Below are 23,046 nucleotides of genomic sequence, written 5' to 3' on the forward strand. Positions count from 1 at the left end.
ATCTGGAAATTAATTCCTGGGACCATAAGGAATGAGCCATTAGGATATCTGTTGCAGTTGCTCTGTGAAAATGAAGGATCTGGGGCAGTTCTGCTGGAGCCCTTGCTGGGTTGAAAGGCAAAATAGTCAGAGAAGCAGTGTTACAAAAGAAAAATTGCTTTCTATACAGGCCATTATCTTAGGCAGAGATTATTTCACATGTGTACATTTTCATATAGTGTTTCTGTGTGCTGGAGTGTTAGAGAGAAACACTGTCAGATAAGTAGATGTGTTTGTGTAAACACTGACAGTCTGTCTTACCCAACAATAAACTACATGGAAAATATAGTAAGTCTGTCTGTCTCTCTAACAAGCAAGTTCACGTAATTGTCAGAGTTGGAAGGGAACTCTAGAGATCATGTAGTTCAACCCCAAAGTAGCAGAGTAGCAGCCCTGCAAGGGTAGTGCCCCACACAATGTCCCATGTGCTGCTCTCCACTGCAGGTTGATGTACTGGGCTGTGATTTTCCAAGCCCTTCATGGATGGAGAGCCCAACTGGTGTAGACGGTGCAGTAGGAGTGAGGTCTTCGAGCTTGGGTCCTCCTGGATCTTGCTTTTAAAGCTAGGTGGAAAGATGTAGGGTTTTTGCTCAAGCCCTTGAGATGGTCAAAACAAAGTGGAAGAGAGCAGGTGGGGAGGTTGTGTTGGTGGTTGTGGGGTAGATGAGGTTAAATTGGCTCCGGGTTACAGTGCTGGTGATGTTTCCTCCTGCAGCCCGAGCACTGGGGCCTGAGCAATGACATGGATGGATGTCGGCCGTGTGACTGCGACCAGGGAGGAGCCCTGAACAACAAGTGAGTCTCAGCCCAGTTTCTCTCCTGTAATCATTTACACCAGTGGGTTTCGCTTCATTTGCAGCCACAACATCCAGGGCTCAGTGTGCTCTGGAGGAGAGTGTTTGGGACCATTCTTCTGCTCTAGAAAGTGGCAGGTCTTGACTGCAGCAAAGATTGATGGAGGCATCAATGTCTTTTCCATGCTGCGCAGCCTCCATTTGTGCCATGGGTGTAGGTGAATATGTAAAACTCTTTTTTAGTGTAGCTCTGCCTTTGGTTAGCCAGGGTAGGAGCCAGGGTTGAGCTCTATCGTGGCCATAATCTGGCATGTAGTCTGTGTCAAAGCTTTGCTGTCACAGGATGAAAACAAGAATTGAGCAGTGACGTGGGTCATCAGGCGGGTTCATGGTTTGCTCCCAGTTTGTCCCTTTGGCCAGTCTGTGTGTCAGTCCACCTGCTCTGGGGAAATGCACTAACTGCACGGCCCCGCAGCATTGCCTTGGTGGTGCTGTGTGGGGTGGGATGTGGACCTGGAAGTGCCCATTGGAGAGGTGGAGATTTTTCAGAGGAAAGTGTAGGTTTTGAAGATGTATCCGTCAGTAAGAGCATGGAAAGTCCTGGCTAAAATGCCCAGTCAGAGGTAGCCAGACTACTGCTCCAACCAGAGCAGTTTTCTGTGTGTTATGTATGTGTCCAACCCCAGGCTTTTCAACAACAGCATGTTCCTTTGCTCCTTTTTTTTTTCTCCCCTTCCTTGCACAAGCACTGTGAAATGTCCCACTTCTGTCTAAAGCCATAGAAGTTTCTCAAGGGGATGCATGAACTGTTTACTGCCAGAGCCTACAGGACCAGACCAAGGAAGTGTGGGACTGGTCCTTGTATGACTCCTGTAGGTCATCTCAGCCTGTGGACACCCCATCTGTGGCTGGGATTGCCGTGGGAACGTCCCTTGGGCTGTCTCTTCCCTCCACTTCTGAGTGAATTATTACCCCTTGGCAGACAGCAGTGTGGTCATTAGTGTTTATTCTCTCCTCCATGCTCACTCCCTGCATGTGGATTGGTTACACCACACAGCTCGTAACGGCTCCCCCAGACAGCCAGGGGTTAGGGGTACAGCTTGGCTGTGGCCCAGAAGGGCTTTGCAGCCTGTTTCCCATGCGCTGAGCCCAGTGATTGCAAAACCAGGCGGGGAGGGGAGATGCAGTGTCCTGTCGGGGCAGGGAGCAGCTGTGCTCTCCTCCAGCTGCAGGAAAGCCATGAAGCCCATCTCCAGCTCCCGGCTTTGCTCTCTAACGTCAGCGGGAAAGAGGAACTTTGCCCTCCCCAGGGCTCTTCTCCTCAGCTGCTGAATTGCCACCTCTTGGCTCCTGTTCAGGGTGTGGGATGCAGCGCCTGGGGCAGCTGCACCTCACCCAAAATTCATCCCCACGCTGTATCCCAGGTGGTGGAGTCATTATCATTCCCAGAGGGGAGAGCTTCAGCTCCCCATCTGGGTGAGCATGGGCACTTCTGGCACCACAAAGTGAGTGCTGAAGTGAACCTGCCATTTCAAAAATTGTTTCAGTTGAAGTTTACGCTTAGAATGGGGGCTTGAGAAGTCTGGAGATTTTGACTTTTGAAAATGTTTCTAACTTCAAGTTGAGTATAAGGAAAGGGGCATCTTTTGGTGGACTAATAAACCTGCCTATAAAAAAGTGTGCCTGGGCACATGCACAAGTATACCCCACCTGAGGGTTCTTCATAATGTGGGGTGGACTCTCTGGGGACAATAAACCTACTGAAAGGCAGTTTAGGGATAGAGCTGTGTCAAGAAAAGAAAATGGCTTATTATGGAGGAAGTGGAGCTGCTGTATATAACCCTGGACAGACCTGCATTCCCCAGTGATGGCTCCCACATCTTTGGCTATGTCTGTCCTACTTTAAAGAAGCCAGGAATGGTTTTCCCTTCTGGGTAGCTGCTGGTGGGCGACCTCTTTGGATGTGCTTTGCAGCATCCAAGAGCACCTTGATATCCCAGGGCATGCTGGGTCATGCGTGTTCTTGCTTTGCCTGAACCCATTTATGGGCAAACAGATCTGCTGCTTGCGTGGCCTGCAAGCCTGGAGCCGAAGGGTTCTCTGAGCTTGCAGGACAGACGTGCCTCTTGGCTACATCTGTGGTAGCAAATGAAGCTCTCCCAGGACTGCTGAGCTGCCTGCATCCATAGCATGAAATGCTGTAGCCACCCAAATAGAAGAAACCACATGCAAAACGCTTACTGGAAATGGTCCCTGGCCCACGCTTGCTTCCAGCCTGAGCCGAGGAGTTGTTTGGGAGAACAATAGTTGAGTTGAGCCAAGACTGCACCCAGGACTGTGCTGCCATTTTAGCAGTGGAGGTGGTCCAGCTATAGAGCCTGAGAGCATCTTGTGGCTCAATACAGCTGTGTCCAGAAACACTTCTCCTGCATCACTTTGGATGTGAAAGCAGAAGATAGCTCTAGCACTGTCTCAGCATAGTCAAGACGTGGTGTATATTCATTGCTCTTCCATTTTAGCTGCTCGAGTGAATCTGGCCAATGCGAATGCCGGCCCCACATGTTTGGACGTCAGTGCAACCAGGTGGAGCCTGGCTATTACTTCATTTCGCTTGATCATTACATCTATGAGGCGGAGGAAGCCAACTTGGGTCCTGTGAGTAGCAGTTTCAGTGGGCTGGTGTGTCTGGACATCTGTGGGAAAGTTGTTGCACCATTTGAGTGTTGGAAGCATCTGTTTTATACCCTGAGTGTTTTGCAATTAAAATGTGAAAAGCACAAAACTGAGTTGTATCAGAAAACCGTCAACCTGTAGCTCTTCAACCTTACTATTGATAAATAATGTAGTAGTTTAGGGGAGTAAAATGCCATTTTTCTTTTTAAACCTTTTTCTTTCATTGTGACTGTACAGTTTTTTTTCTGTCAGCATCCCTCTCTGTACCCTGCTGTGTACCTGCCCACTGCACTCACTTCCAAAACCAGGAGGGAACAAAGCACACATTTATGTGTGTTGCTACAGCTTTTAGAGCTTCTCTACATCAACAGCATTTCTTCTAATAGTGGCTGGAACCATGGTTTCTTGTGCAAAAAACTGTTTTTTGTAACTGAGGTTGCCTGTAGCTTGTTTACCCCTCTGGCATGGTACATCAGGGTCTCTGTTGTTTTCTGTTCACCACTGCACAGCCTTGCTTTTAATTCGTTCAAATCAGCTAGGTGATTACATCAATTATTTTTTACTCCAGCAAGGAGTCAGGGAGATGAGATAAGTGTTTCTCTAAAGCCACAGGTCCTTGTCTGCCTGCAATTGGGGCACTTGGTCCTAATTTATTTATTCAGGCAAAATGAAGCCACTTTGTAGTTTTGTGCAAGGGAGATTTTTTTGCTGTTGGATAACTGCAGAGAGGGAAGACAGCGAAGAGCAGAAGCTGCTCCACAGTGGAGGGGTTTTGGTGCATTTATGTCTGCATGGCTGGAGAATGTGATACCTGAGGCCTCACCAAGGCTCAGGGTTGAAGGAGGTCAGCGTGAAAACCCACCTTGCCCAGCAGAGCAAGGGAATGTGTTACTGGTTTGCCTTTTGAAGCCTTCAGAACAAACAATAAAAAAAAAATGTCAGTATTGAAAAGCTTTCTCCCAAATCTGGTGGCAGAATAAAACTGAATTCCCAGGCAGGGCACAGACTTGTGGGGATTTTCAGGTGGTGCCGAGCCCCCCTTCTCCCCACAGCTGCACACCCCACTCATGTCCCACCTGCCATCCTTTCTGGAAAGCTATGACGCTTTGTGCAAAGCCACAGGGTAATAACTTATAGCTAAGCTCTCTTCAAAGAGTGTGAGGGGACATCCTGAAGTGATATGTATATATATAGACATTTCCTTACAATGCATCTCTTTCTGCTGAAGTAGCTTCCTTAGGAATTTACAGGATGCAGATATATTTGAAATGGGAAGCTTGAACACCAAGCTTCCCATTTTTTGTTTCCTTTTTCTTCTTTTTTGCTTTGTATAAGGAATAGCAGCTAAAAACTTGGCACCTCAGACTGAAAGAATTGACTGTGTATTTATTTGGCTATTAAATATTTGTCCTTCATTAGGATTTCTATTACTTAGTGACACTCTACTTGTGGTGACCATGGTCTGCTTTTCAAATGTTATCCTGAGCAGTGGTTTGGTTTGGAGCAGCCTAGTGTAGTCAGGAATTAGCAATCAACTTAGGTAGTTAATAGAGCAGTTATGTGCCGCTGCAGTAAATCCTACTGCTGCAAGTGTGATGTGAAAGTCTTTACAATGTAGAGATGTCACAGTTGGTGGATTAGTTATCCACAGCATTTTTAAATTTAATTCCCCGCTATAAAAGATAAATAGATGAAGATTTGTGCAGTGTCATAAGATCTTTCTTTCTCTTTGTATGTTGTTAAGCAGCAGTGCAATGGTATTGCAGGCACATGGGTTTAAAAGAGAATTCATGTTCTCTGGGATGCAAATGATGGATGCTGCAGTCCAGAAGTGATCCACCAGCAGAAGTCACCACTTTGTGTGCTTCTGTGGGGCTCACAAATTTAATGTATCAGGAATAAAATCTCTGTTCTCTGTTTCTGTAGGGAGTAAACATCATAGAGCGCCAGTACACACCGGAGCGCACACCGTCCTGGACAGGCATAGGATTTGTAAGGGTCCCTGAGGGCGCCTACCTGGAGTTCTACATTGACAACATCCCCTACTCCATGGAGTATGATATTGTGGTCCGCTATGAGCCACAGGTAGGTCTGTGAGTAGGGGCATTGCTGCCTCCTGGCAGGTGCTGCATGTGCTGGTGCAGGACGGACAGGAGTCCAGCGCTTGAGGGACTCATCATGACTCAAAGACAAGAACAGAAGCTCAGTTAAATGTCTCACACGTGAAAATCCAGGAAGGTTTTGACTGTCGCTAGTATTGTTTGCTTTACAGTTTTGTTTATTATTGTGTTGTTTTAGCACCTGTTTAATAAGCAAATTAAAAAGTGACATGTCCCATCAGGACAGATATGAATATAAATTTGGCATCAGACAGACAGGCTTCTCGTGGGTGGAAATAATGCTACGTGCCTTAGGAGACAAATTGTCCACCTTGGATGGTGAGTGCCTGCAGCCACAAGTTTGTAAGCAGATGGTTTTTGACTGTGGATAATTCACAAGGTGGAAGGAAAAAGAGAAGTCCCCCCAGCTTCTTATTGATGGGCAGCAGTCAACTGCAGTGAAATGCTCAGGTCTGGTTACCAGAAGTTGAGGGAGAGGAGGTTGCCCAACCTGCTGCTGATGCTGTGCCACAGATGGGGCTGCCAACAACCTAATCATGGAGAGAGGCTGAAGGATGCCCAGTGGCACTTGCCTCGCCCTGTCTCAGCCCAGACCTGCAGCCAGTAGATGCCCCATTGATGCTGGAGTTGCATCCCCCAAAACACAGTGACCACCCTGTCTGTTCACGCACTTTTCCTGGCCTGAGCACTGGATGCTCCTGGGACCTTACAGCCGTTGCTTGATGCTCATCAGCCTTTTTTTCCCCTGTAGTTGCCGGATCAGTGGGAAAAAGCTGTGATCACCGTCTCACGTCCAGGCAAGATTCCCACGGGTAGTCGGTGTGGCAACACAGTTCCTGATGATGATAATCAGGTCGTCTCACTGTCACCAGGCTCCAGGTCAGTATAATTGGAAGGGCCAAAAGCAGAAAAAAATGTAAAAAATTGGAACAGACTAATACCTCATTTTCAGTTTGCTGTGGCCCTGATGAAAATGGGTAAAATTTCATTTCCAATGGGTTATAAAAACATATTTAACATTATGTCTGTAGACTCAAAGCTTTTAAGTTTATTCTCATTTTCTCATCTTTTTGTTCACCGAGTGAGGAGGGAAGTGTTTGCACAGTGAACACTGGTGTGACTCTTTACCTTGCCGATAAGCTTTCCCGGTTCTGACCTGCACAAGCCTCCAAACCATCTCTTTCACATTGCAGCTTTTGTTCCGGCCGGCCTTGGCTGCTTTCCGTTATCTTGATTGCTTTACAGGGCTACCTGAAATGCTTTATGGTGCTGGACGTTTGAAGTAAGAATTGTTTCCTGTTCCTAATCCAGATACGTTGTTCTCCCACGGCCTGTCTGCTTCGAGAAGGGGCTGAATTACACCATCCGCCTGGAGCTGTCCCAGTACTCCTCAGTGGATACGGAGACCGAGAGCCCCTACACGCTTATTGACTCTGTGAGCAGAAATTATTTCAGGGATGCTTTGGTGGAAAAGTTACATTTAAAAGCCTGGAAGTTTGCATCTACTCTGGGATGCATCTGTGTAAATCCACAGTAGTGTTTGACAATGTTGTTGTTTACTGCAGAAGCCGGATGTTAATTGAACAGTGTAAAGCAGCATAGGTTTTTTCACTCTCGAAGTATGTGTGTTGTTTTTCTGCTAAGTTATATTCTACAGGACTACAGCTAGTTCCACAGACCTGTAGTTTCTTAGGGGAGGCTAATGTGTGTCACACATACCATGAATGTCAATGTCAACCTTTTTCTTCTGAATTGTTAGAATTTGGTAGATACCAGAACTATTCCACTGAAAAACTAGAGAAATACCATCATTTCCCATCCAAATTCTGTCTGGCTGTTTGCTCTTTGGCCAAAAAAGAGTGATAGGAAGTGGGATAATACTGAATTTTCACAATTTTCTTGGCAGCTATTTAAAAATAGTGATGCTTTGTCACTGTAAAATTGTTTTGTAGCTCGTTCTCATGCCATACTGCAAATCGTTGGACATATTCACAGTGGGAGGCTCAGGCGAAGACGTGGTCACGAACAGTGCTTGGGAAACTTTCCAAAGATACCGGTGTCTGGAAAACAGCAGGAGCGTTGTGAAAACCCCCATGACGGATGTCTGCAAGAACATCATATTCAGCATTTCTGCGCTGTTACACGAGACGGCGTTATGTACGTAACCACCCCCTTGCAGGGTAAACTGTCTGGGAGCTGGAGGGGGCTTGCAGGCAGAGCGCTGTGCACGGGAAAGGTGTCTGCGTGGGGTGAGGCAGGTGGTTCATGTCCTGTACCGTGATACTCACTGCTCTTGATGCTTTTCTCCCTTCAGCATGCCAGTGTGACCCCCAGGGCTCTTTGAGTTCAGTGTGCGACCCCAGCGGAGGGCAGTGCCAGTGTCGTCCCAACGTGGTTGGAAGGCAGTGTGACAGATGTGCCCCTGGCACCTTTGGGTTTGGGCCGAGCGGGTGCCGACGTACGTTAAACCTGTGGCTCTGGGCTGTGCTGGGGTTGGGGCCCTGCGTGTAGGGCTTGCCGTGGAGACGCAGCCCCTCTCTCCCTCTCCTTGCAGCCTGCGAGTGCCACCTCCGAGGCTCTTACAACGCCTTCTGCGACGCGGAGACGGGCCAGTGCCACTGCTTCCCCGGGGTGTACGGGCGGCAGTGCGACCGCTGCCTGCCTGGCTTCTGGGGCTTCCCCAGCTGCCAGCCCTGCCACTGCAACGGCCACGCCGACGACTGCAGCCCCTACACCGGGGAGTGCCTGAGCTGCCGGGACCACACAGCGGGGCACAACTGCGAGAGGTACGCTGTGTGCTCCCTCTCCTCCCTCACAGTAGCATGGATGCAGAAGCTGTTCCCCACCAGCACTGGGTGCTTGAGTGGGTGTGAATCCAAGGGGAAAGTCCTTGCATCCTGGGAGCCAGAGCACCACTGGTGGTCCCAGAAGAGGATGGGAGCGGGGACCCCCTCTTCCCTGCCTGCAGATTGTGCCTCCCATCAGCACCTGCCCAGGCTTCTGAGAGCATTTTGCAAGACTCCAGGGCTTCAGAGAGGCTTTCTCCGTTGCAAGCCTCCTGAGATGTTTGGGTCTTCTACTCTTACACTGGCATAAGACAGACAAATTTACCTCTGTGGACACAGCTTGTAGCATGAGTGGCACGGGAGAGCAGTAAGGATGTTTTCTGTCCTTTGGTTCTTCACAGTGTTTGGAAAACTGAGTGTAGTTATGGCAAGGCTGCAGCCTACTTGCCTGTGGTCCCTGCATGCTGTGTTCCCCATCATGCAGGTGCCAGGCTGGCTACTACGGAGACCCCGTCCTGGGATCAGGTGACCACTGCCGCCCCTGTCCCTGTCCTGATGGCCCTGAGAGCGGACGCCAGTTTGCCAGCGGCTGTTACCAGGATCCAGTCACACTGCAAGTCGTGTGTGTCTGTAGTGTGGGATACATAGGTACTTGGTGGGTGTGTGGAGAGGAGTTGGTTGGGTTGAAACTCCTGGTGGGAAGGGGGGTTGTTCATATGGATTCATATGGGTTGTTGAATGTGACTACAGCACCAGCATCAACATGTTGCTGCTGGAGGTTGGCAGCTCTTGAAAGGTGCTGGGGCAGAGTGGCTTGTTCAGGTGATGCCAGCACCAGTGTGAGCCTCCTCCCTGGTAGTGTGGAGAGGGATGACCAGTGGTTGGCAGAAGTGGACGAGACAGCAGTGGAGCCAAAAGGATGAGCATGCTTGCAGCTGGACTGCAGCACTGTGGCTTGGAACCCCAAGCAGTACCATCCATCCTGCACCAAGCTGCTTCAGTCTCACTGGCCACTGTCTCTGTTGCTTTGAGCATGATCCAATTAACGCCCACCCCCATTAATGGCCTTTATTGCCTTGCCTCAGTCCTGCCGTTTACGGGGCTGCACGCTAGCGGTCCATGATGGTAATTCCCACCGTGCCTGTTTGTTCAAACAGGCAGTCGATGTGATGAATGTGCGTCTGGCTTCTTTGGGAGCCCTGATGAGGTTGGCGGCGCCTGCCAGCCGTGCCAGTGCAACAACAACATCGACAGCACTGACCCGGAGGCTTGCGACAAGAGGACGGGAACATGTGTCAAGTGCCTGTATCACACGGAGGGGGAAAACTGCCACCTCTGCAGAGAGGGGTACTACGGGAGCGCCCTGCAGCAGGACTGCAGAAGTGAGTGAGGGGACACAGCCACAGCCCCTCTGCCAGACGTTGTCACGGGCTGTCAGTGACCACATGATCTCCTTTTTAATTTACCTAGGAGTGTTTGGGGTGGAGGGGAGACCTCATTGCTTCCAGCTGGAATTGTGTGCATCTACACTGCAGCTCAGTGGGGCTCCTGGCCAGGAGGGGAGGCCTTTATATTAGACTGAGAGCAGGGACAGCGTTTACACGTGCTGCAAGGAAGAGACGCTTGCAGGAGATGGGTTTGTTTTGGGATACATAGGTACTTGGTGGGTGCGTGGAGAGGGGTTGGTTGGGTTGAAACTCCTGGTAGGAAGGGCGGGTATGTTCATCTGGGTTGTTGGATGTGACTACAGCACCAGCATCAACGTGTTGCTGCTGGAGGTTGTCAGCTCTTGGAAGGGTTTGTTTATCTCTTCTCTAGAGATGAGGGTGGTGGGGTGTGGGTTTGGCTTTTGTTTGCAGATGTGGCTGGAAAGTAGGAGCAAGGGCCATGGCTGGGAGCCAAACTGGGCCTTGGGGAGGCAGACCCTCCTCTCCCTTGGCACCTGACACAGCCCAGTGGGGCAGCTGGGTGGCTGGGTGCTGTGCTTGGTACACCATCAGCCGCCCTGAGCAGATCTGCCACCGTAGCCAGCTGGCAGAAGCCAGGCAGGCTTGGGCTTTGGTTGTGTACAAAGGGAGGAAAGGAGAGGGAAGGCTGAGCTGCTTGGATGAGGGGTCCTGTCGCCTCCTGTGTGCTGGGGCAGAAGCCGTGGAGGTAGCCAGCCTGGGACATCAGGAGGGCTCCTCTGCAGTGCAGGGTGTTGTTCAGCTTGGGTCAGCCAGGCCTGGCCATGGGCACTGGGACATGCTGGCATCTGCTGGCACCTCTGGGGACTTGGAGAATAAGCTAAATATGAACTCCAGGCAGTCCGGTAACGAGGGGGCAGGCTGACACTGGGGCACCGCGCTCCTTCCCTTTCAGAGTGCGTCTGCAACTACCTGGGCACCGTCCGGGAGGACTGCGAGGACTCGGAGAACTGCCGGTGCGAGGCAGCCACGGGGCAGTGCCGGTGCCTCCCCAGCGTGGTGGGGCAGACCTGCGACCGCTGTGCCCCCCACACGTGGCAGCTCGCCAGCGGTGCCGGCTGCCAGCAGTGCGGCTGCGACCCTGCGCGCTCCCTGGGACCCGCCTGCAACGAGGTGAGCGGCTGCGGGCCTCGCTGCGCTGGCGCCATCGCTCCCGCGCCGGGCGGAGCTGCTGAGGCAGTCACGTCTCCTCTTGGGGTTTGTTTCTGACAGTTCACGGGGCAGTGCCACTGCATGCCAGGCTTCGGAGGCCGGACCTGCCGGGAGTGCCAGGAGCTCTTTTGGGGTGATCCAGATGTGGAATGCCAAGGTGAGTCCAACCTCGGAGCCTGCTCCATGTGCTCCTTTTGGAAATGATCTGGTGGGCCCCTGGTGTCACCACCCGTGTGCCAGGAGCAGCCCCTCTGGTCACCCCTGCCAGTGCCCACACAAGCCTTGGAAAAGAGGGAGGGAGGAAGGCATGACAAGGTACATCCCTGGGGCTTTGGTGGCTCCTGAGATAGTAGGTGCAGCAGGAGCCCAGCCCAACACTTGCCTTGTTCATTTTATTTCTTATTGGACCCTGTCCTGGTTAAAAGAGAGCTTACTGAAGGAAAAAATAACAGTAAAAGGAAAAAATAACAGTAAAAGGAAAAAATAACAGTAAAAGGAAAATTGGCTTCATCCTGGTTCAAACCAGGACAGACCCCTATTTAGAAACAATCGTCTCTGTATAGAAACCAGCTCTTAACTGTTAGGTTGCAATGCTGCCAGGTAAGCCAGTGTGGCAAGAAAACATGTACTAGTGCCTGGATTTGAGATTGATCTGGAAACACATTTCCTTTGCTCTTCATTTCTATGTAGTGGAAGACCCCTGTGTCCTCTTCTGTCTCGTTAGAGATGTTGGGGCTGAAGAAATAAGGTTTTTGATTTAGTGGGGGGCTTTCCTGGTATTTCAGATGAAAATCAAGGAGCGAGCAGAGCCCATGCAATGGTTCAGCCATAGCTACATGCTGCAAAACACAGCGCCATGCAGTCACTTGTTTAGAAAACTGGATGCTCTCTGTCCTTTCATTATAAACAAGTCTGTTCATTAGCTGGAAAAGAAACTTCAAACGCTGTCCAGACCAGAACAAACACGTATCTCTGCTCTGTTCAAATAGGAGCCTTTGCCAGGAGGGTTTGCAGTAGATTAAGGTATTTTTTCCTGCAGGGAGGAATGTGCTTGCTGTGGTCTTTAATAAATCCCTTACAATAGAGATACCTTAGAGCCCATTATCTAACCATATAGGCAGGTCACAGCTACTTGGATAATGCAGCAGATGAAAGGACTAGGGAATTGTCCTGGTTCCTGAGTACATATTGGGTTTCTCAGGGAGGCTGTGTGTGTTCTGGCGTGGTGAGAGGCCCTGACCCTGCCGGCTTTGGGGCAGGGATTGTCTCTTGGTATCAGCTGTCTCCATCTGAGTTTATTGATGGAGCCCATCTGCATTCCTTATCAGCAGAATTTTGCTGTGTACCAGCATTTCTGTCTTCTCACGGAGTTTCTGCTGCCTTTTGAGCATGTGAAAACCTGCTTTTTAGTATTTCTAAACTAAAGAGGATCTATTCTTCAGAGCCTGTTCTTATCTTGCAAGCTCTACTCTCTCCTTCCAGCCCACCACCCCTTCTGCCCCCAAGTGACATGGGACACTCACTCAGGTGGAAATGCAGCTTTCCTTTCAGGATTGCATCCAGCGAGAGGTCTCTGTGGCAGGCAGGCAGGGACAGCTGCTGCCCTGGGCTGTGGCAGCTGGCCGTGCAATGCCCTGGACAGGCTCCAAGCGTGTGCTCCCTCGTGGAGCACTTTGAGCCCTGCAGCACTGCCAGGTCTCCCTGCTGTGAGGGGAGATGTGTCTCCCATCCTTCCTTGGCAGGGAGAGAAATGACTTGTCAGCCCTCATTTAGTCCCTGCAAGTGGAGGGGTGATGTTCAGGTTGGCAGGAGAGCAGCTGCCGCGTGGGCACGTAGCAGCTCTCGATGATTTAGGGGTTTGCAGGCGAACTGGAAAACTGTGCCGTTTAAGGAGTTGCAGAGCATTGCCCCTGGAAAATAACTTCAATACGGCCTGCAGCCAAGGTGAAGCTGAAACCAAGAAGAGGATTCGTCACAGAGACATTGGCTTCAGCTGCCGTGAGGGACAGACTCCTTCCTGGCTGTGGTGTTTGCCACTTGCCCTCAGTGTCATACTTGGGTTGGTCCTGACAGCCAAAGTGGCCATGTTTTGTGCTGCTTTCAGGAAGACAATCCAAGCGGATCTGGATGCAGAATGGTGAAAGATCTCTGAACCACGTCAGTAGGAACTGATGGTTTTCACTGCAGGCACCAAGGTGATATGGAGGTGTGGATGTCAGTCCCAATGACTCCAGGGTGGGATCCTCCACCAGCTAGGACAAGCAGCTTCTGCCCAAAGTTGGAAATCACAGAGTGCCTCTCTCAAGGGACACTAATGTGTGATCCCTTCACGAGAGGTCTTCAAGCCATTGGCATCAAGAGACACAAGCTCCTACTAGGAAATGGGGACTGTACTGCCTGCATTGCTGTGACGCCCTTTACAAGCTTTTTATTTAGTTAAAAAAGTGAGGTTATGTGAGCACAAGTGCCTGCAAATAACCTCTGGACACAGCTATGTGGAGATGTACACGATGGCCCATCTTGGACAGACTGGGAGCCACAGCCCCCCATGGGTTCCCAGGGGCTCACAGCAGCACCAAGCTGTGGATGTGGCAGCAGGTTCTCAACATGCTGTGCTGGAAACTAGACTCCAGGGCACGCTTCCCCACTGTTCCCATGGGTGACAGTGACCATTGCCAGCTGCTGTCTGTGACTTGTTTAGTAGAAATCTTGATCAGACTAGAGATGGTGAAGCAGAAGCTGGAAGAGGCAGGTTTTTGCACCTGGTCTGAGTGCTTTGATTTGCAGTCTGTCTCCCTACAGTGGACAGAAAGTATCTCCCTTCATGTCCTCTCTGCATGTCCCCAGTGATCACACTGGGACCAGAGCACTGGGGCAAGCTAAGGTAGGTGCCTGTGTTTGGGCAGGGTCTTAACCCTTTGATACTGGTGCAGTCCCAACACCCACAGATGTCCATTGGGGATTAGATACTGCAGAGAGTCTGTGGGACTGGGTCTTCAGAGGCTGCTTACCTCTGCTTTAAAATAACACAACAGGTGCTCATTTAATAGAACATAATGCCTGAAACAAGCGCTGGAGAGGCACAGAGGAGAGAGGAAAGCACAGCGCATCATTCTTGGCCTCATGCAGGTCCCTTTGAGGATGATGGTGAGCAGGAGCTGTGCAGGGAGCATTGTCTGCTCGGGGGGCAGTGCCAGCCCCTTTGCAGGACTCTTCTGGCCATTCCTTCAGCCACAAGCTATATGCAGCTCTACATGAGCTACATGTGAATGTGTGTGTGTGCTTAACAATCCTCGTTAAGGTAGTAAATAATAGGATTAGAAATTTCATGAAACTTGAGTTTCCAGGCATTCTGCTGGAGCTTTTCCAAAGCCTGGCAACCAAAGTACAGGACTCAGCATGTTGAGCTCTGCTCTGACTTCAGCCCGTAAAAGCACATTTCTGGCAGGAGGCTCCAGCCTCCCTGGAAGCCTCTGAGATACGGTGTGGCTGCAGAGTCAGCTCAAACAATGCCCTTGCACAGTAGATGCTTGAAGTTTTAAGCATTTCATATAATACAAAGGAGATGACAATTTTACTATCATTACTGTTTTCGTTGAAGAAACAGAACATAGTGCAGTTAGTAAAAGGCACTGTATGAGGCGGAAAGTTAGGTTGTGTTGCTGTCTCTCCTTTCCAAGAAGCATACCTTTGTCAGTATTTTTCTGTGTTGGACTTGATTATCAAGACCTATTGTGAAAAAGAGAGTTTAACTGAACATAGATGAAAAAAAAAAAAAAAGGACTGTCTTTATGAAATACTCATTGCAGACATTAGCAGAAAGTTGTTTTTCTGAGAGTTTAGTCTTTGCTGTTTAGTCTGGTGCTGAAACATCTGTTTACTGAAAATTACTCTGTTGCCAATTAAGAATGGGTTTTGTAATCTTCATTTAACACCTGGGTCTTAAAGTAGTCAAGTAGGCTGCTTTTATGGGAGGTGTTTATGGTGCAGAAATAAAAATTAGCAGTGTTTCTTTTGCTTCTGTAGTAAGTGTCTAAAGGAAGTCAGACAAATTTTACGTTAAAGGAGATACGATTTTCACTTGAGTTTGCATATTTCAATTGACCTGTGGCCTTAAAATATTGTAATGTATATTCATTGTTTCCAGAAAATTGCCCTTTTGGCAAGAGCTGCTAGCAAGTTAAAATTCAGCACAACTCTAGTGCTGGGATCTTATCTTAACACTCGTACTGAAAATCATAACACTGAGGAGTTAGCAATATGCTTACAGGGTAATTTGAATCAATAGCTGATTATTCAGAAGAAATTTGCCAGCTCTGCAAAACTTTCAACTTGCTGAATGGTTTTATCATCATAGTGCCTCACTACTGCGGGGAAGTTGTGCCAGGAAACCATGTTTGACCAATCCCTTTGTTTTTTTGCTGAGGAGGAGTTGAACATTTGATGTTTTCTGTCCCCAGTCTCAAGCAGTGAAGAAAATATTTCTGCAGAAATGATCTCTGGCCTGTGTAGGATGATGTATGACACTAGCTTGTGCCTAGCATTCCACAGTAAGGCATTAAACCCCAAGACTGATCTTCATACAAGGCCTTTCAATATCCATAATATCATCTTACCTGTAGTATCAACTGCTCTGACACACCTTAGATTACATGAAGTGCTAAGCAAATATGGCACGTATCAAGTTACAGTAGCTCAAATGGAAGTGAGTTCCAAATATTTAAAATCAGAGGCAAAGGTAGCAGACCTGTCAGAGTAAGTGAAAGATGAAGTGGTTTATAGATCCTTGTGAGCTTGAAGCAAACCACTTGAGCTTCTTTGGGATTTCTGCCCTTAGGTTTCTACAAGACTACATTTAATAAGTGTGTGTGTTATTTTTTATCTTAAAGATCAGGAAAAAAACATAACTGGAAGAGAAATGCAGAGATGAAAGTGATATAAAAATGACTCATGGACACTCTGTGTGGGCATGCACACGTGTGTACGTGCATTTGTGAACAGATGAAGCTACCATCTTGCATAGTCATAAATTGCTAATCAGTAGTTCCTGACTGAAAAATTTGGCTAGAAAATTTTCTTGTCAAAAATTCTATTTCACTTAAGTCAGAGTATGCCCCAAAAGAATGTCTGATTGAGTTAAACACTCAATTGAAGAAAACAATTCACCCAGTTCCAAAATGACATTTCCAAACAGAAACCTATTGTTTAACTTAGTAAATACTCCTTTGAAAACTCTCAGATCTTTGACCAGTGATTTCAAAAGACTTATTTTCCTCTGCTGTATTTTCCATGGGAGGTACTGCAGTGTCCTGCTTTGCTTACCCAGGCACAGATTTGATCCCTCTCTATCTGATCTTCAAAGCAAGCAGCGCAGGCTGTGTTAACTTGCAGCTCTTCACCCTGCCCTTCATCCACCCCTCTGTATGGAGGGAGAATAATCAACTGTTTGTCTCGAAGGCCATTTCCAAGCCAAACTGGTTAAGGCATCTAAATGTCTCACAGTAAACTCAGCATCTGTGTGGTCTTACAGTGCAAAATGAGCTGGTTTTCCCAATTTCTGTTCACAAAAGCATAGGTAAAGCATTTAAAAAGAGCTTACGGGAATGTCTTTCCCTATTCCAGATACTGTGTTAGGTGGAGCATAAAGCCATTGCTAACTACTGGATACTACCTGAAACCCTTCTGCATCCTTAGATGTGCCTGCATGGTTCTTGTTCTTGGGGAAAATGAGATAAACCATGCATATGTTAAAATTAGGCGTGGTTTAGCTGCTCAAGTGTTACATCAGACTTAGGAGCGTGCTGGTTAGAGCCGAAATCTCCAGAGCCAAGCCATACTTCCAAGACTGTGTTTGCATTAGCCTGCTTGAGTACATCAGAAGCAAAACTGCTGTAAGAGAGAATATTAGTAGCTGGGACTGCATAGGAGTTGGTGGCCATAGGAATAGTTGGACATTAACAAAGGAGGTGGTAGAGGAGCAAGAACTCTAATGTGGGTGGATGTGATGCGGGGGCCAAAAACTATGCTGGGCATGGCATGCTGGGTCATTCTGGCATGGTGTTCACGCTGTTTCAAGCAGGTGATGGGAATCAAGGTGTCTTCTGTTTTCACATCCCAGTTCATTGGTGTTGATAATAAATGTCACATGAATCCTTTTGATGGCTCTGCACCCACTGTCACTAATGATGGCTGGGTAACTTGGCACATGGCTATTCCTCCAGGTGATATTTGCCAATCCTGTGCTAGCCTTTCCAGGCTGCAGCAGCTAGGAAGTCCTTTCCTTTCACATGGTTCCTGCCACTGTCTTTGTGCTTTTGTCCCTTTAGGACAAAGTTTCTTTTCTGTCACTTTAGGCCAAAGTTGTGCCCTGAAATTCCACAGAGACTGAAGCCAGTGGGTGTTTGGTAAGCAGGCATCGCATGAGGCAAAGAAGTGAAAGCTGTGCACTGAGCTATTTGCCTGGTGGCCCACCATGTTTAAGGCACTCCTCACTACCTAGAAGGCTTTATATGATCTTGGCCAGGGCTTGTGTACCTCCTTTTGAGAAGTCACCACAGCTGAAGTCAGTTGAGGATTTGATCCCCACTGTGCTGTAAAGGGAAGATAGAACCTGCAAGGGTCTTGGATGTGCTCCATTCCAGGGTGTGAAATAGCCTGTTGGTGGTGGCCAGGGCAGTGGGATACAGGACTCCTCCACCAAAGGCACTGGTGATGGTGGAGACTCTGCTCCACATGGCCTTGGAGGGTAGAAGAACAGTTTATCTGGGTTTATGGCTGGCCAAATTTAGTTACCAATGCCATGTCTGGAAATTGGGACCCAGCATCTCATAGGAAGCACTCAGAGAATGACTGAGGAACAGAGATGATTTAAACTGTGGCTGAAGTTCTTCACTAAGGTCATCTAGACTCTAAAAAAGAAAATCACATGTAATCAAACACTGGCACGGACATGTCATTTGTGAGATGAAAGGTTTGCTCACAAGATGTGAGAGGAGCAGTGATGCTTTTGTGATAATTTAAAAGATGTTTTAGTCAGTGCCACAGCAAGTCATTGGTCAAGGGCTGTAGCTAAAGAGACAACACTGCCAAGATGCAGAAAGCCTCCTGAATTTTCAAAATAGAAAAAAAATAATTAAAACCTACCAGAATCTTCTTATTCCCATTATGAGGGAGGCTTTTTCTTGTTTTCCTTTAAACTGTGTGTGATTTTACTTGAAAAGAGATAAAAATTATCTTCAGTTTTACCTTTTGGTTTGAAAGCTGATGAGGTCCTGTGTACAGTTAGTGACTTTGGAAGATCGTGAAGAAAAGGAAGGGAAAGTGTGATAGCAGCCCTTTTGAAAGCCATTTTATATATGTTGGATTCACATTCCTGAAGTGATGCAGAGCTAGCATTACCTGCTTCTCAGCTTAATAGAGAGTTCTAAACCAGATAAATAACCCACACTAGTATTTCTAACCACCTAGAACAATTTTCTTGTGGGTTCCACAAACCTCAGTTTGGAAGTTCTGTAGAATTCTAGAAATGTGATGATTTTTCCAACTACTGTGCTCTATTCAGAATAAATCACTTATTTGCTCTTTATCATCTCCCAGTAGGCAGCCATGGAGTTTGGGTTTTCACTTTGCAAATGAGTTAGTACTTAAATTCTCCCCTTCCCCACTATTTTCTGGCTCCAGAGATTTTGAAATCCACATTACCATGTAAATGCTACTAAAGCCATGTCATCTGCCTTTCCTGAACATGGAGGTATTCAGGAATAGAATTACCAGTGTGGGTTGTTGTGGGTTTTTTTTTCCCTTAAAGCTTTTTTAATCCTCAAGTAAATATAGTGATCTGATTTGCCAGCAGTAAGTAGCCATGTAACTTGATCAGATCTCAGGATCTTTGAGAAAAAACACATGCCATTTAGCCTCTTTCTGTGCAGAGGAATTTGGACAATTCATCATTATACCGAGGGCCTTATTAGTTGACAGAAGGGTTAACTGACCTCCTTCAAACAGGAACTCTGACCGTTTGCCTGCAGGGAACATATTCCATGGCGAGTTGATTACTTAAGCACTTTCGATGTAAAGTAAAAACAATCTCTTGTGTCAGGGTATAATTCAAAGAACAAAGGACCATTTTGCTCAATTGTGCAGGCAGCAGAAGTTATTTTTGTCTCTTGCCTATCATATTCACATTGTACAAGAAAGTCATTTTGTTGCAGCACGATTTGTTCTGCTGAGGCTCTTTGTGTAATTTTTGAGCTGAAGACCACCACTGTGTTCTGGCATTGAAGCAAACAATGTACAATCTTGAAAACGGCTTTGTGTTTTGCCCCTTTTTCAAGGGGGCATGTGCTTGGGGGGTGTGAATTGATTTATGGACCTTTTTGAACCATTAACCTCCTTCAAGGATGCCTGGTAAATGGATGCATAAGTGAAGGCTTTTAACAGGTATTGCAGTCCTTTTCCTGTTCAAGGAATGTATGTTTGACCTGCTTCAGGTGTACTCTGCCACCAGGGGTAGGCAGATGACCTGCCTATTTTCAGAGCTTCTCTTTTTGGTCCTTGCTGCCATCCCTTTATTAAAAGCTTTGCAGATTGGTAATTTCCTTGGCTGCTGCCTGCATAATTAAGGAGGAGGTGAGGTCAAGTGGCAGCCCTGCTGCATGGAAATACTCCATTCCTTACTTCATTACAACTGACTGAAATTTTTTTATCTCCCTACCCATGTCAATGGTGTTTCCCTCACTGCAGCCTGAGCACGTGCCTTTTTCTCCCTTCCAGCTTGTGATTGCAACCCTCGTGGCATCCAGACCCCGCAGTGTGACCGCACCACCGGGCAGTGCATCTGCAACGAAGGGGTGGAAGGGCCGCGCTGCGACAAGTGCGCCCGGGGGTACTCGGGCTTCTTCCCCGACTGCCTGCCCTGCCACCAGTGCTTCGCCCTCTGGGATGTCATCATCAGCGAGCTGGCTAATAGGACCCAGCAGTTCCTGGATAGGGCTAATGCCCTCAAAATCACTGGGGTCACTGGCCCATACCAGCAGACGCTCAACACCCTGGAGGAGAAGCTCAGTGAAATTAAAACCATCATTGCTCAAAATCCAGCTGCTGAGCCCCTGAAGAACATTGGGAATCTCTTTGAGGAAGCAGAGTGAGTACAGTCGCAGCTACAGGGATAAGTCTAGCCTGGGAAGGAGTGGGAATGCCAGCACTGGGATTTACTCGAGTGACTGGTATCCCCATGCTGAGCTGAGGACACCCCTGCTCTGCTTCCCTGGCTGGGTAAGGGGCACTGCAGCTCCTTGTGCAGGGCACTGCAGCGTGCTCAGCATCAGCAGTGAGCAGCTGTCCCACCAGCAGAAACCTGGCTGGGGAAGGCAGGAGAGCAGCACAGCTGCCATGCACCATGAAGGCAAGGGGTTGTCCTGCTCCCACTGCACACCAGGCAGCTAATTACTGTGGAGCCACTCATGCTTGCCTTGAGCTCCCCCGGGGCAAAGGACAAACACTGCTATTATGTGAGAGAATGAAGAGGGGAGAGATTAAATTCCTGGATTTCCCATGTGTAGCCGATGAGTTGGAAACTTGGGCTCCTTTCTCCACTCTGAGCGTATGTGTGGGGAAGCGCAAGCTTTACAACAAGGGTTGTTTCAGTTTTTCTCAGGGTAGGAGCCTTGTATTTTGTTTTAGGGCTAAGCATACCAAAGGTGGTAGTTTTTGCTTTTGGAGATGGGGTAGTTCGACATCAAGTAGGATTACAGATGCTTTCTAGCCCTGTGAGTAGCTGTTGGAGCTTGCTTGTGCATTGTAAAGGGGACTGCACAAAGCAAAGGGGCAAGGATTAGAGCACAAATATCTTAATTAGGGATATGCTTGTGCCCTGCAGCTCTCCCCCTCCAGCTGGAGAGCTGGGGCTTGCTGCTGCATTTGGGCTCTGTGTACTGAGGGAGGTCAGAGCAAGTGAGGAGTTGCTTTTCCCTTATATATTTATATATGTATCTGTTCTTGCTCCCTTCTGGTTGTATAGAAGAACTACTGGACTTTGAAGGACGTCTGTAGCAGGCTGTTGGACTATTGAGAAAGCTTAAATACTGCCTGATTCTTTTAGCATGAGGAAACACTGGGATTGGTGGGCTCACCATGGGAATAGCTTCCTATGCCCACTTCTGTTCCACAGCAGTGTTGATGAGTAACATACACTTGCTTTTCCTTTTAGGGTTATCCTATGAGCTAAAGTCTGCTCTGGGGCTCAAGGAGGCCATACTGAATGCTGAGGGTGTGAGATTTCCTTCATAGCCCTAGACAAATAGCTGGTGAGGAGGGATTTTTACAGATAAGCTAAAAGAATTCATTGTGTTAAAACTAAGGTTTTGTCTCCCCCCACTTCCTGAAGTTCAAATCTGTCCCATGAGCTCGTAGTAATCAAAACTGCATTTGTAGCTGTGTGGGATGAGAAGCAAATTATATATGGATCATAGTAGTCAACTCTGACCTATGCAGTTGCCATGATACAAGAGCATTACACCAGTCCTCTGGAATCTGCCTCCAGTTAATCTTACACAAAGCAGCTGTTTTCTGAGCAATTTGGTGCTTTGAATTTATAAACGTGCAGTAGATTAAAAAGTAGTTTTGTATGATAAAGGAAACAAAACTGTATTCTGGGTAGGCATGTTGTTACAAATCACTTACAGCTCCACCAAGGGAGGAGAGGTCCTGCCGTGGGAGAAGCTCAGCATGGCTCTGACCACCACTCTTCAGTGAAGTGAAGCACCAAGGCTTGTAACCCTTCCTCCTCCCCCTGTTGAGTCCTGTGCCTCTGTTTTGCAGAAAGCTGACAGCAGATGTTACAGTTAAGATAGCCGACATAGAAGAAAACCTGTCAGCCTTAGCAGTGAAGAGCAATAGCACAGACACTGACCTGAGTGTGTTGGAGACAGATGCCAAAAGCCTAGACCATGTTGTGAAAGAACTTGCAGAACAACTCGAGTTCATCAAGATCTCTGATGTTCGGGGTGAGTGTCGCAGGGAGAGGGAGAAAGCAGTGGGGTGGCCAGAGTGTTAATTAGCACATGGTTTTGAATACCAAGTTAATCTAACTTGTAATAAAACACAGTTCCTAGAAGGGCAGCTTCTTTCTGTGCATTAGCAGAGCTGCTGATGCAGTAGGAATTTTGTTTTAACTAAAAGGATAAGTAAATTCTTAGCAAACTGTTGCCCTATAAACCTAAAAAGCTGATCTCCTGTTGCCCTCAGGACAAGCAGAATTCAGTCACTAGGGTCAGAGAAAGACTTAGCTTCAAAATCCAGTGAACTTGACACACTTGTCAACCAAGCAAAAAAAATGACCATTTTTTAATTTCCTCCCCACGACAGGCCAAGTTCTGTCATCCTTGCAGTGGCACCAAGTGCAGCTGCAAGGGCGAGCATTGCCTTTACCTTGATAGTCACATTGCTAGCCCTGATGTGTCATCAGCCAACCTCCATAATATAAATTACTGAACAGATTTCTGAACAGCTCCCTCTGATTTCTGCAGGAGCCTTGGATAGTATCACCAAGTACTTCCAGATGTCCTTGGAGGCAGAGGAGAGGGTCAATGCCTCCACTGTTCACCCTGGTAGCGCTGTGGAGCTGTCAGCACAAACGCAGCAGGAAGTGGAAGACTTAATCAATGAGAAGGAGGCCCAGTTCAAGGCTAAGCAAGAGGAGCAGTCACGCCTTCTGGATGAACTGGCAGGCAAGCTGCAGAGCCTGGATCTCTCTGAAGTGGCTGAGAAGGTACACAGCTGAGAATTGCTGGTATAAAACCTGTAGCAAAACCAAACTTGTGTTTGTGAAGAAGTGGTGGGTGCAGAGGAACTGTTTAGAGCTTGACAGTGTGAGATACTTGTTCATGAAAAGTGCACATTTCTTGCATGGTGGTGTGTTTTGTGGGTTAGAACAGGGATGTTTAATCAGTGACCTCTAAGACCTACTGTCCTTTCAGATTGGTCTCCCTCCTACTCTTACCAGCCCTGAGAAAGCACC

The 23,046-nt window shown here is 47.9% G+C and overlaps 1 protein-coding gene across 1 annotated transcript in view; it reads left to right on the top strand.

Annotated features, from left to right (window-relative positions):
• Window positions 1-23,046, top strand: part of LAMB1 (laminin subunit beta 1) — a 42,493-nt gene that overhangs the window by 12,272 nt on the left and 7,175 nt on the right. Inside the window, exons 12-26 of the mRNA XM_051609071.1 lie at window positions 755-834; window positions 3,353-3,488; window positions 5,433-5,591; window positions 6,378-6,505; window positions 6,938-7,061; window positions 7,579-7,783; window positions 7,941-8,084; window positions 8,181-8,412; window positions 8,897-9,060; window positions 9,570-9,794; window positions 10,774-10,991; window positions 11,091-11,187; window positions 19,803-20,172; window positions 21,849-22,033; window positions 22,556-22,797. Of these exons, the coding sequence (XP_051465031.1) occupies window positions 755-834; window positions 3,353-3,488; window positions 5,433-5,591; window positions 6,378-6,505; window positions 6,938-7,061; window positions 7,579-7,783; window positions 7,941-8,084; window positions 8,181-8,412; window positions 8,897-9,060; window positions 9,570-9,794; window positions 10,774-10,991; window positions 11,091-11,187; window positions 19,803-20,172; window positions 21,849-22,033; window positions 22,556-22,797 (2,709 nt within the window). The remainder of the gene's footprint in view (window positions 1-754; window positions 835-3,352; window positions 3,489-5,432; window positions 5,592-6,377; window positions 6,506-6,937; window positions 7,062-7,578; window positions 7,784-7,940; window positions 8,085-8,180; window positions 8,413-8,896; window positions 9,061-9,569; window positions 9,795-10,773; window positions 10,992-11,090; window positions 11,188-19,802; window positions 20,173-21,848; window positions 22,034-22,555; window positions 22,798-23,046) is intronic.

This window comes from Apus apus, chromosome 1 (genome assembly GCF_020740795.1).
Source record: "Apus apus isolate bApuApu2 chromosome 1, bApuApu2.pri.cur, whole genome shotgun sequence".
In the NCBI taxonomy this organism is placed as follows: domain Eukaryota; kingdom Metazoa; phylum Chordata; class Aves; order Apodiformes; family Apodidae; genus Apus; species Apus apus.